Source organism: Thamnophis elegans, chromosome 11 (genome assembly GCF_009769535.1).
Source record: "Thamnophis elegans isolate rThaEle1 chromosome 11, rThaEle1.pri, whole genome shotgun sequence".
Classification (NCBI taxonomy): Eukaryota; Metazoa; Chordata; class Lepidosauria; order Squamata; family Colubridae; genus Thamnophis; species Thamnophis elegans.
The window spans coordinates 29,825,821-29,839,388 of NC_045551.1; the positions used below are offsets into that span (position 1 = coordinate 29,825,821).

The 13,568-nt window shown below is 36.5% G+C and overlaps 1 protein-coding gene across 1 annotated transcript in view; it reads left to right on the top strand.

The window, feature by feature from the left end:
• CRLF2 (cytokine receptor like factor 2) overlaps positions 1 to 13,568 on the top strand; it is a 46,708-nt gene that overhangs the window by 9,380 nt on the left and 23,760 nt on the right. The window contains exons 5-7 of the mRNA XM_032226882.1: positions 735 to 852; positions 2,148 to 2,232; positions 4,862 to 4,982. Of these exons, the coding sequence (XP_032082773.1) occupies positions 735 to 852; positions 2,148 to 2,232; positions 4,862 to 4,982 (324 nt within the window). The remainder of the gene's footprint in view (positions 1 to 734; positions 853 to 2,147; positions 2,233 to 4,861; positions 4,983 to 13,568) is intronic.

Here is a 13,568-nt window from a genome sequence, read left to right on the forward strand (position 1 = left end):
CAAGCCTCTGCGATGCTCCAGCTGCTAGGCGGAATGTCACGCAGGCACTGTACGTGCCATGCATGTGTGCGGAAGCACCAAAGGCTTTAAAGGACAGGTAAGGAGCTCAGGTGGGCGGGTGGGCCCTCCGGAGCACTGTACCGGAACAGTACCTGGTGCTCCAGGCCGGCTCCGGTACACCCGTACTGTGGCGCACCGCCTGCAACCCACCACTGAAGCACATGTAATATTTACTCTGAACCACATTCGATAATGAGGTGCCTTCAGTTCTCAGTTTGGAAAATCATTTTTCAAGTCTCGGTATTCAACTGCAAGCTAGTAATAAAATGCAGTTGAATATATACTCATGTTATTTGGGTGACAAAACAACCCAAACATGAACTAAGAGCAAATGCTTTCAGGTTGAAGCCTTATTTTTGTAGCTACAGCAATAGCTGTGATGAGGCATCCTTAAGGTCACTTCAGGTTTCTTTTTCATCATATATCTTTACCAGAATATTTCTAGTGAAATACAAAATGTATTACCATGAAATTTTAACATGGCAATATTAAGACTGGTGTACATTGAAGATCCTCTATAAAGCCTTTTCAGGTTTTATTCTTTTTTAGAAGACAATACTTGCAAAAAATATACCTAAACAGAACTGATGTTTCTTTTGTTAATCCCTTAAAGAATACTTTCAACGTTTTGTCTATGTGTGCCTGTGTCTGCATTTGTGTGTGATTTCCCTAAGATTCCTGTGAAGCTGATGACTTCAATCCAGATTTAAATATTATTCTCCAATCAAGTTTGGTGATGGCTGGCCTCCTAATCATGACGGCCATTCTGCTTTATATCTGCAGACTGAAGAAGTATGTGATGCTTATTTTTATAACTCTTTGTCAATTACTGTAACAATGCCTTTTATTATGATTATAAAACCTAAGCAATTATGGAGATCAATGGGGAGCAAATGTATGTTGCACTGTCTTGAATCTCCCTTTCCCAGGAAATGTCACTTTTAAACTGAATGCATTATTCCACTAAGATACCCATTGTGGTATGCATATTTTGGGTTGAGAAATATTTGAAGGATAACCATGTCCCAAGATTCATATCAGGCTAGGAATTGTGAATTAGGCCAGTTTGTTCAAAAACAGATGAAATAAAGTAATTTTTGAAAGAGGAATTATTTTGAACACAGTGCAAAAAGAAGAAGTTAGTTAGAAAAGTGCCCTCAGCAAGAAATTGCAGGGGGTGGGTGGGTGGAAGGAAAGGAGACAGAAAGAGAAAGTTCAAATAAAGTCCTATAATATTTGCAAATCAAGCACACAGATTTGTTGACAATTTATGTACTGACAATAGCAGGGAATGTATACAGATGCTTGTAATTAATCAGTATCTGGTGAGACTTTAGTTCATTCTCACTGGATAAAATTGAAATATTGTATTTCCCTTCATTATAAATCCCCAACTGACTCAGCATCCAATGATAGATGGAAGTTTAAAGTTCCAAAGAAGTAAAATAGAAGTGAAAGATAAGTTTGGTTTAAACAAGAATAGCATATAGAGAAGTACTGTTGTCATACTTTTAAATCAGATTAAACTTTTTCCTTGAAAGTAAACTGAAGAATTGAAAATTATCTATCTAAACTCTGTTTAGATTATCAGTGGGATACTGTTTCTTTTCTTGGTAATACAGTACTTTATCATAGTAAACATGTTACAATTTTCTACAGTAGCATGCTTACTATGATGAAGTATTTGTAAAGAGATTAATTCATTTATAGAAATTCATTTAAGTCCTGTTCAGTTTCAGATATGATTGCACAGCTATGCTAATAGCATCAGTTCTGAACTTATCAATCAACTCTATCCCAGATCTTTAAATTGTTCAGTGAATGGCTAGATATTCCAAATCTTATTAAAATTACTAGCTTTAGAATTTTACATGTTTTCACTTTTTCAGCTGAAAGTTGTACTTCCTTTTCTTCTTACCGTAAAACTGTAGAAATATGTCGTTTATTTAAATTTTAAAAAATTATGGAAGGGGTAAAATAAATGTTAATGGTTGAAAATTTATCAGAAGTAGTCTATTTTTTTGGAATATATTGCTCACATTTTCTCTAATCATTTTTCTTAATCTTTTTCTTTTAAATGGTTACAGAATTAGAAAAACTTTAATGCCAGATATACCAGATCCTAAAAATGTATATTCTGATTTATTCAGGAATCATAATGGAAACTTCCAGGTAAGTTATTATGGAATGTTGAATCCCACTTTTTTGATTTCCCTGACAACTAACTAGCTTTTACAAGTCTATTTGAACTGGTAGATTGATTAGATATCTTCAAGCTATTTTGCACATATCTTGCAATGGCCAGAGATTATTTATTTATTTGTACAACTATTTTTGGATTGTTCCTTTCTTGAAGCATTCTAGGCAGTTCATAATTTTAAAAAAAGCAATTAAAACCATGACATAACCAAAACAAATATCATCAATTTATGACAAGTAGAATTAAAATATGTAAAATAGATACAACTAAATGGATTGATTATGTGCCATCAACTGATTTTCTAGCCCTAGTGACCTTATACCAAAAGTATTAATTATTAAGCTGTATGATATTCTTAATATGATGCACCAATTACTGGGACAAATGATATGTCTCAATAGATAAAAAATAGAGGATATGCATCTGAGTAGTCTCAGATATCATAAGGCAGAGCAAGTTAATTCAGAACAGATTTTTGTTTATTTTGTTTGGATAGCTTGATTGATTGCATGCAGCTGTTGATCCAAACTGCTTCATACCAGTTGTACCAACATGGGAGGATGTAGGTGAAATTTTTCATAATTTTAAAGAGAAAGTAGAAATACAAAGAATATCAATTTCAATGACAAGAAATCAAAATGTCCTTTGAAACCTTGGGAATGGGGGAAAGGTTCAGGGTTAAAGGAGATCCTTAATTTTATTATTCATTTACCTAATGGTAATCCAATTTTTCATCCTAAGTAACTGCTGGCAGTATTGGCAAGTTGTTGTGAACAAGAAATTAAGTTTTATTTTTATTTAACATTTATGAATTATATTTATATGGCCATCCAGTTTACCTAAGGTTACTCTGGGTAGCATATGATTATCCAATAAAACAATGCATATATGAAAACAATCATATATATATGTGCATTGAAAATATATATATATATATATATATATATATATATATATATATATATATATATATATATATATGTGTGTGTGTGTGTGTGTGTGTGTGTGTGTGTGTGTGTGTGTGTGTGTGTGTTTTTCAAAAATTGTTGGAACCTACTCTGTGGGTGTGGCCTCCTTTGTGGGGGTGGCTTGCCACCCATGTGACCAGATATGAAATTATGAATTAGTACTTAGGTCAGTCCAAGTAGCTATTCAGAAACTCTGGCATTGAAGCATGCAAGTCTTAAAGCTGTCAAGTTACAAGATCCTTGCCATTGGTGGGTTTCAAAATTTTTTGGAACCTCTTCTGTAGCCTGCTTTCCAGGTCCACTGGTGGAACCTCTTCTAACCGGTTCGGTAGATTTGACGAACTGGTTCTACAGAATAGGTGCGAACTGGTAGGAACCCACCTCTGGTGTGTGTGTTAAAAATTAAATATACCACATATTTTATGGTAGTGAATTAATTCATTACTTTTCATATTCAGTCATTGACAGCAAGAATCACTATGTTCAGGAAAGGGTATTATCAATATGAAATAATACTCCATCCCTTTGAATAAACCCCTGAATTGATGTATTAAGTATTAGCGTCAATGTTGCTCATCTATCATTGTTACATAAAATATGTAAAAAAAAATCTGGGATCAAAAGCATGGTAAAGTTGGGGATATTTGGTATATTTTTTCTCATAAATTTCTTAATCTGATAAAAATAATCTATAAACACCTATATTTGGTCATATTCACAAAAAATGAGAAACTGAAAGAAGCCAAAATTTACCCATCCCTGATCAGTGTTTCAGTGTTTCAGTGCTATCAGTCATAATAAATGTTTGTATGTTCTGAAAGTTTATTTCTAATAGTGATAAACATTTTTCTTTTTGTTACATTTTGAACTGTGCCATAAATGAAACAGTTATTTTTATTTAATATGTTTATATATTAATATTAATATTTTATTTCATATAAATATGACATATTTAATATGATACTTTCCAAACTGTTGCTATTTTCTCTGACCAAGGAGATCTCATTAGTTTTACCATGGCTAGAAGACTTGTGATTATTATAAACATTTTAGACTATGATTCACATAACCTGCACTTTAGGTCCAATGATCACAATTGTTAAGAATTGTAGTCAAATGTTAAAGGCAACTAGGTTATTTTGGGCAAATCACTGTCTCTCAGCCCAACTCACTTCACAGGATTATTGTTGTTGGGAAAATAGGAAGAGGAAGGAGCATGTTTGTTATTTATAAAAACAGTAAAGACAGGATAAAAATACATACATACATACTGTACATACATACAAAAATGATCAAAGATTAGGGAAGGCTATGCTATCTGAATATTCCATGTAGTAGCAGCACCTTGTTGATCTTGACTTGTCTAAAAAAGCTAAACTGAAGCAAATCTGCTTAGATCGTGAGTGATAGACTCGACATACAAAGGATATAAGTTCAATCAAGAAGTCAGAAATACATCTTGGAAGGAGACAAAGAAAGACAAATCACTCACATCTGCATAGACATGAGCATGACATCACTAGAAATCAAATATTAGTTCCAAAGGGACTTTACTTTTTATTACCAGTTAACATGCCTGGAAGATACCATTTAAGAAATCATGGTAATCAGTTGGTGATTTTTTTCCCCCAAGGAGTGGGTTAATAAAACTGAGAATGTGCTGCCTGAAACACAGTTAGAATGTATAGAAAAAGAATGTATAATTGAAGAGGAAAAAGAGGAAGAACTCCAACAAGCTAAAATGGAAGCCAAAGGTATGTTTTTGAAATCCAGTATATGAATATGGAGGCTGTATTGCCCTTTTATAACTTAAATTACAGCTTTTGTTTGAAATTAAACTTATGAACTGAACATAGCAATTTATAATGCCAAATTGCACCAACTGTTAGTGAAGCAATGCTAGTATTTAAAAAATGGGAAAGTTGCAGAAGAGAACAACTTTCATAAAGAATAGTTGTAACAAATTCCTTATCTGGGCTTATTAAAAGGAATAGAAATGCAGACATGATACAGGTATATAAAAGTATCCATGTACCAATAGAATATAATATTTGTAGTTCAGGGATGAACTGTGGGTCCTTGGTGCTCTTAGAGCTTGGTTATTTTCTTGCAGACATTTCATTGCACAATTAGGTAAGATCATAAGTAATAGAAGAGAGTGGGGTTTGCTCTATTTATGTACAAGTGGTCTGCCCAGTGTTGGAATAAAAGGCCAATATCCAATGAGGGAGCAAAGAATTTTAGAAACAAACCACTGTCTTAAAAACTGGTGTTGTCAACATAAGTTTGGCTTCTTAGACTTTTAAGAAAAGGCAAGGCTAATAATAAAAAAGTTTATTTCAACATATAAATAAATTGTTAAATAAATAACAAGAAAAAAATAAAGGAAACAGTTGGTCCACTAAAGAGAAAAGATGGCAAGAAAGTAACAGGCAGTAGAGAGAAAGCAGAGCTGCTTAACTCATTCTTTGCATCAGTCTTCACACAAAAAGGAACTATAGCCCAACCTACCCAAAACATACAGTAACTTCAGCAAGGCATTCAACAAAGTAGACCACAACCTACAGTACTTCATGGTAAACTAGAAAAATATGGGAAATATAGCATCACCACCAGATGAATTTGTAACTGGATGACAAACCATGCTCAATGAATGCTTAATGCTACTACATCTACAGGGAGGGAAGTAAGCAGTGGAGTACCACAAGGTTCTGTCTTATGCCCAGTACTCTTCAATATCTTCATAAATGATTTAGATGAGGGAATAGAAGGGGAACTCATCAAATTTGCAGATGACACTAAGTTGGCAGAAATAGCCAACATCCCAGAAGACAAGCTCAGGATCCAAAAAGATCTTGAGAGATTTGAACAATAGATCCTATCCAACAAAATGAAATGTAATGTGGAGAAAAGTAAGGTTTTGCACCTAGGTAGGAAGAATCAAATGTAGAAGTACAGATTAGGTGAAACCTGGCTCAAAAACAGTAATTGTGAGAGAGACCTTGGGGTCCTAGTGGACGATCACTTAAACATGAACCAATAGTGTGCACCAGTAGTGCAAAATGCTATTACAATCCTTGGCAACAGAGGCATAGAATAAAAATCATGTGAAGTATTAATAACACTTTATAAATCTTTAGTAAGACCACACCTGGAATACTGAATCCAGTTTTGGTCAATAAATTACAAAAAAGGTGTTGAGACTTTGTAAAAAAAGTGCAAAGAAGACCAACTAAGATGATTAAGGGCCTGGATATAAAACATATGAAGAACTGTTGCAGGGATTCAGTATGGCCAGTCTAGAGAAAAGAAGAACTAGGGGTGACATGATAGCAGAATTCCATTATTTGAAAGACGACCACAAGGAAGAGGGGATCAACTTATTTTCCAAAGCACCAGAAGACAAGACAAGAAACAATGGATGGAAACTAACCAAGGAGAGAAACAACTTGGAATTAAGGAAAAACTTCTTAATACTGAGGACAATTAACAAGTGGAACAGTTTGCCTTCAGAAGTTGTATATGCTTCATCATTGGGTGTTTTTAAGAAAAGACTGAACAACCACTTATCTGAAATGGTATAGGGTCTCCTGCTTGAGTTAGAAGACCTACAAGGTCCCTTCTAACTCTATTCTGATTGATTGGTTGTGTTTTAGATACTTCCTTGCTTGGTTGTTGGTCTGATATTAATCCTGGTGTTAAGCTCGGCTTCTTTGGGTGTTGCTTTCCGGTGAGTAATATACTAAGAATGAAATATCCAGAATCATGGACCTCCTCATGGGCCTTACTACTACTTTCAGTTTGATGAACAAATATACCAACAAATCAGAGGAACACTAATTTCAGGACTGATAGCAGAGACTGTAATGCAATGTCTAGAAACCACTGTACCCTCATGCATACAATCAAAAGTATGGATTTGGTAAGTAGATGAAACCTTTTTTATAATAAAAGAGGGTCAAGTAGAGAAGACACATGAAACTATCAACATCTTTAAAGGAATAAAATTGCAGTAGAAGAAAAAAACCCCAACACACTACCATTCCTAGACATCATCATCAGAGATAATGGAGGCAAACTAGGCTATACTTTTAGCTTGTTTGTGAAACCTGTACTAACCAAATATCCCACTACCGCAATAACAACCCAACCTCAAAGAGAGCTGTGTAAGAACACGATTTACATGAGCCCCTGCCTCACTGGAACAATCTTGAACATCAGGAAAGGGAAACTGTCATCTTTGAACAAAATGGATATCTTCAAAACTTTATCACAAGATGCCTGACCACTCAACCCACTACAGTACACCCATGCTATGAAAAGTATAACACTGCCATACATTAAAAACATCTCAGAAACAATCAACAGAGTATTGCAAGCACATGGCATCTCTATAGCATGCAAACCAGCTAAAGCCCTCCCAAACATCTTAAATAAACTAAAAGACTCAGTACCTCAAGAAGTACCTCAAGGAGTCATCTCCATGTGTAAATCCTGCAATGTAGGCTAGACAGGCAAAGGACTATCAGAGGGTATCTATGACTCAACTGGAAATCAGAAAACATGATGAAAACTCATTAATTGTCCAATGCTTGAACAGAGTTAACCATAGTTTCAACTGAGAAACTGTGAGCATCCTTGACCGAGCTAAGTCCAAAAAAACTAGATAATTCCTGGAAGTCTGGCACATAAACATCTGCATACATGCAAAGAGACAATCAGAAAACTAAAAAGGAAACAAAACGACCAAACACTTCCTCACCAGCAATTAACATCCAGCTAAGCAGATATTAATACCATGATTAAAATCAAATATACAAACAAGCAGTAAACAATACCCCAACCAAGGAACTACTAAGAATTCTCCCACCAACACTGACAGGGCAAGCTACTTGGGTCACGTTTGGTGTTCATGTTGAAAATAAACAGAGAGCCAGTTTGTTTGGTGGAAAACTGTATCTCTATCTAAGAAACTACGTGATAACCAGCACTAAATGACTATGATGCAAAGATAAGCAAATCCAAGTCAGTTCTAACAGTTAACCCCATCACCGTAGACATACCATTATCCCACCCAGTTCCACCCACACATCCACCCAATTACTCAAATGAAACCCCTAATCACCAACACCAATCACCATGATCTTCAGCTACACCCCCACTCAGTATTATCATTGCCCCTTCCTTATTGGCTGCACCCAAGTAGAAGAATTACTCCAGAGTAGGCAGCTGCATCCAAGTAGAAGAGTTACTTCAGAGCAGGCAACTACACTTCAGAGTAGGCTCTGAAGTGCAGCTACTGTCCAGGAGGATCTAACAGGCTCCACCGACATCAGAGAGATGAGGGGAAGGGCTTCGATGGCGGCCTCAGCGGCATTAGTGGCAGCGTCGGTGTTGGTGGTGTGTAAGCATGGCTAAGTGGGTACGGCATTGGCGGCATTGGCGGCATTGGCGATGGTGGCATGGAAGCCCTTGCTGAGGTTGGGAGGTAGCATTGCCGCAGGAAAGCTGCTACCCCGTGAATGTCAGCATGAGGGCTGACAACTTGTACAAAGCAAACCTCACTTCCTTCTAGCACTGTGGGTGTTACCTAGTTGTGTAATGAAACATCTGCAAGAAAATAACCAATCTCAAACAGCACAACGGACCCCGCAAAGTAGCCATGATACAGAAAAAAATGTATAAAGATATGCTTTTTTTCCTTCCTTTACAATAATAGGATCCAAGATCAATCAACCTGAATTGTGAAGGCCTTTTTCTTAAGAAAAATAAATTACTATGTTTTTCGGTTTTTAAGACACACTTTCCCCACTTTCAAAAGTGGGTGGAAATGTCTGTGTGTCTTATAGAGCAAATGTTGCTGAAGCCCTGCCCACCCACTGGCCCCTACCCTTTGGCTTTTGCCTTCCAGCAACTTGCCTCATTCCAGCAAACAGCAAATATCCTGGTCAGCTTCAGCACAGCCTGATTTAGCATGAGCAGCTGATTGGTGGTTGGATCTGCCTCCTGGTATACACCTATCAACTGTTCCCAGCTGTGGGATCGCCATCACCATCATTGCCACCCATCACCGCTGCCACCTCTGTGTGTCCTGTTTTTAGCCTCCTTGTGCCCCATTTTTGGCCTCTATGCACCCCATTTTTGACCTGTTCCAGGTGGTGGGGGTTGCTGCCACTGCTGCCTATCCCCACTGCTGAAAATGGGACCTGCAGAGGCCAAAAATGGAGCTTGCGGAGACCAAAAATGGGATGCATGGCCAAAAATGCAACACACAAAGGCAATGATAGGTGGCAGCAGCAATGGGCAGTGATGACAGCAATTGGCGGTGGCAATCCCCACAGCCTGGGACAGCTGATAGAGAGTATTCCAGGAGGCAAATCCAATTGCCTATCAGCTGTTGGTGCTAAATCAGTCTGTCTTGAAGCTGACCAGATTGTTTACTGATTGCTGCAAGGAGGCCAACTGCTGGGAGGCAGAGGCAGATTTTTTTTCTTGTTTTCCTCCCCCAAAGCTAGATGCGCCTTGTAGTCCGGAGCATCTTATAGTCCAAAAAATATGGTTCAAACTATCCGAGCTAGGTGAGATATTTGAAACAAACAGTAAAGATTTATAGATTAAGAAAATATGTGCTCTATTGCCATTGTCTCAGGCTTTGCATCAGCACCTTGCATATTTGCCTAACTCCTGGGTCTTATATTCTGCAGCAGAGCACACATGCTGCCCCATTTATTTGTTTGCTTCCAATGTGAGTCCACCTTGCATTGTCACCATTGAATCCCATCCAAATGCATTCCGTCCTCTCTAGAAACATTTCTTGATGGTGAATACTAGCAGCACCTTCAGCTGAAAGTCATACAATTGCTCAGCTTCAGTAAGCATTGGCAACCACTGTATTGCTCAATGTCGACATGTTTTCTGGGAAATGTAAATTTCTGGGAAGCCCCCTATTGTGGATTGGAACTGTGAGGCTACAAGTAGTTCTCATTTAGTGACCCAAATTGGGATGGTAACTTAGTTGTTAAATGAAGCAGATCCTGCCTCTTTTTAGGAAACAACTATAATAGCTCTTGGTACACAGGTATGTGCACACAAAGTGGGCCATACATGTACTGTAATACATTTTATTCTGAATCTGTAATATGCTGCTTTAAAGCCATGGTTACTATATTAAACCAGCATAACATGTTAATGGAACAAAATGAATCTTGCTTCTCTGCTACACAGGCGATTACCACTGTGAACAACGGAATCCCAATTTATATAATTCATTTAATAAAAAGGGGAGTTAGGAGAATTCTATAATGTAGATTTCCCAGATACAAAGGACGATTAAATAAATACTGAAAAAGAATCCCTACCAGATCTAGCTCACAAATGAACACAAACAACCAGAGATCTTGGTAAACCTTCCTTCCAAAATGTAGGAGGCATCAATTAGTTTAGTTTAATTTAGTTTAGTTTTATTAGTTTAAGGATAAGTACACTTCACAAAATGAACTTTTTAATTCTGACGAGATAATCCTATGGGTTCAGAATATATTTAAGTAAGTTATACCAAGAGACTAACTTTATGGCCCTAAGCAAAACAAAATCATTCTGCAGAGATGCATCTATAGTGTGAATTTTAAGCTCCTTTTTAACCATAATGATGTCTCTGGTAAAAATAGATCTCTGAAGACCTCATTTCTGGAGTAAACAAAGTATTATTTGAACTAATATATCTCACCATATACAGTATACTAAATTCCTGTTTTAAATGCCCTGAGACATTTTAGCCAATAAGTAAAATTATGCTGGCAAATTTTGAGAAGTAAATTGTCTGTCTGTCTGTCTGTCTGTCTGTCTGTCTGTCTGTCTGTCTGTCTGTCTGTCTGGACTGTCTTCAAAATTAAGAACAGAGTTGAAGCTTTATAAAAACCCTGAATACAGCCTTTAGCATATTGTTCAGTATATAATCAAATAGTGAAAATACTAAATCACTAATCAAACAGTACCTGGGTGTTATGCATAGGCTACCAGATATTCAATTTTTGAATAAAAAAGTGTATTGTGTGAAAGAGAAGACTCTCCTAATGAAGACAAATGTTGGAGTTGAAGTGGGGAGATGACTTGATGTGAAGTGAGAGCCACATTGGTGTAGTGGTGAAGTTGCTGGCTTAGAAACCAAGAGAAAGTGGGTGACTTTGAACCAATTATTCTCTCTCAGCCCAGTTCATTCCAAATGGAAAATGGGAGGAGGAAGCAGTATCATGTATGTTTATTGTCTTGAGTTAGTTATAAAGGCAGGATAAAAACAATCCAATAAAGTGCTTAAGTCTGTCTTGTCCCATGTAATGAAGAGCCCTTTGAAGTTTCTTCACTATGCAAAACAACATCTGAAAGCTTGTGTTGCTTCAGAAGAATTTGGACCTATATAGTCCTTTAAAGTGTATGTGGTCACTAGTTCTACTCCAGTTTATTTAAACTGGGAGGAAAGTTGCTTTCCTATGTAGTACTGTGCCTCTGTAAAAAGTGTAGGGAATGACATGACAGCAACTGGTATTTCACCTTACCTCTTGGCTTTGGAAGAGAAGGCATCTTTCCCTATCCATAGTCTTGGTTCTCAAGCACTGAAAATATATCCTTTCACCATTTTAACTCACAGGGGTTCTTGAATGCCATAGATAAAAGATCACTTGGTGGCCTTGGAGCTGTTTTACAATTATTCAATTTTTTTTTCCTTGAAAAATATGCCCAGGAAAAATGTACACAAACGTATAATTGAAAATATAAATGGGTAAGCAAATGGGCCAACAGCTCCTTTTGGCTTTTTGTTCAGTGAAAAAGTGAAGGATTTCTTATAACTTCAGACAATGTGGCCACTCAGGAAATGGAGAGCTGTCTGAATGACCTTTTTGGTCACCTAGACAGACTACTGATAGTTTGTAAGAGATGCATGCATGTCTGTTTCCCCTCCCGCCCCAACGTCATCTATGAAAATATTTGTGTAGTGATTTTAAAAAGCTTTGGAGAAATTAGAGAGTGGAATTGGTGGCAGTAAGAAGTGCTGTGTGATCAAATTTCAAATCAGGCTCGGGTTAAATCTTGATTCTTCCAGAAACAAGACTGCATTCAGGAACCAGTTAACAGAGGAGCTTCGTAGTCTTTATTGCAGCTAGATAAATTGGTTTAGTACATGTAAGAAAGAAGTTATATATATATCATATGAATAATTTGCTTTTAGAAACTGCTGTGGCTGCATATTCTTAATATACAATGTGTTTTCAGCAGTCTTCAGCATTCATGATTCAGTGGTTTGTCAGCTTGAGGAAGGACAATGCCATTCGCCATTTTTAGTAATGGGAGTAAAATGGCAGTCCATTTGTAAGTACAAGTTCTGACTTACATACAAATTTGAGCTAAAGATAGAATTGGAAGTGTTCTTGACCTGGGGACTGCCTGTAATTCTAATCTTGAGATTTGGATAGGGCTGCTCAGTGGTTTTGCCTAGCCTGAGCAGTGCCGGTTCTTGTTTCTCAAGGCCTTATCCTAAATTTGAGCACATACTTTGAAAAGCGGCTTGAACTGAAGTTATGATTAACTCACACAATTAATTACTCATTTTTTGTTGATTTTTTTCTCTCTACAGCATTCTGGTGTTAAGAATCAAGAAGCATAATTTGTATCCCGGTGCTTAATATATGATAGAAGGTATCTCACAATTTTGCCTGAAGCAACTACAAACGGCTGAACTGCAATCATTTCAGTTTTGTTCCTAAAGTTTCTTCTCTGTAGACTGTTTGCCATTCCATTGTGTGAATTGTATGCCTGGAAGTTTCAAAATATTAAATTACATTTGTCAAATAGCCATCAGGATTATCTGTAATAAACACAATTGTTATTGCAGTTGTTCTAAATTATGTTTTTCTAGTCATTTTATATTTTCACCTGAACTGCTGTTAGATATTCATATGCTACATTTAATTTTATTCATAAGATTCACCAACCAGGTGCATTTAGGGGATTTCCTACTTTCTCCAGGTATGCAGTTACCCAGAAGTGCTATTATTTGTAAAATAAAAAAATGCTTACTATGACTCACCTAGATGATATACAATTTGCTTTGGAAGCTTAGCAAATACTTTTTGGCTCTGGAAATGCAAACATTATTTAGTTAAATGACTTTAAACTAGTACAATTTGATGGTGTATATTTTTAATGATTTGTTCTCTTTATCAGTTCAGAACAGAGAAAAGCATTCTAACAGAAGAATACATATTTTTTCTTAAAGAATGTATTATATTCTAATCAACGGTGTCTTTGTAATTATAACTTTCTGCTGTAATTTTGAACTGGAATAA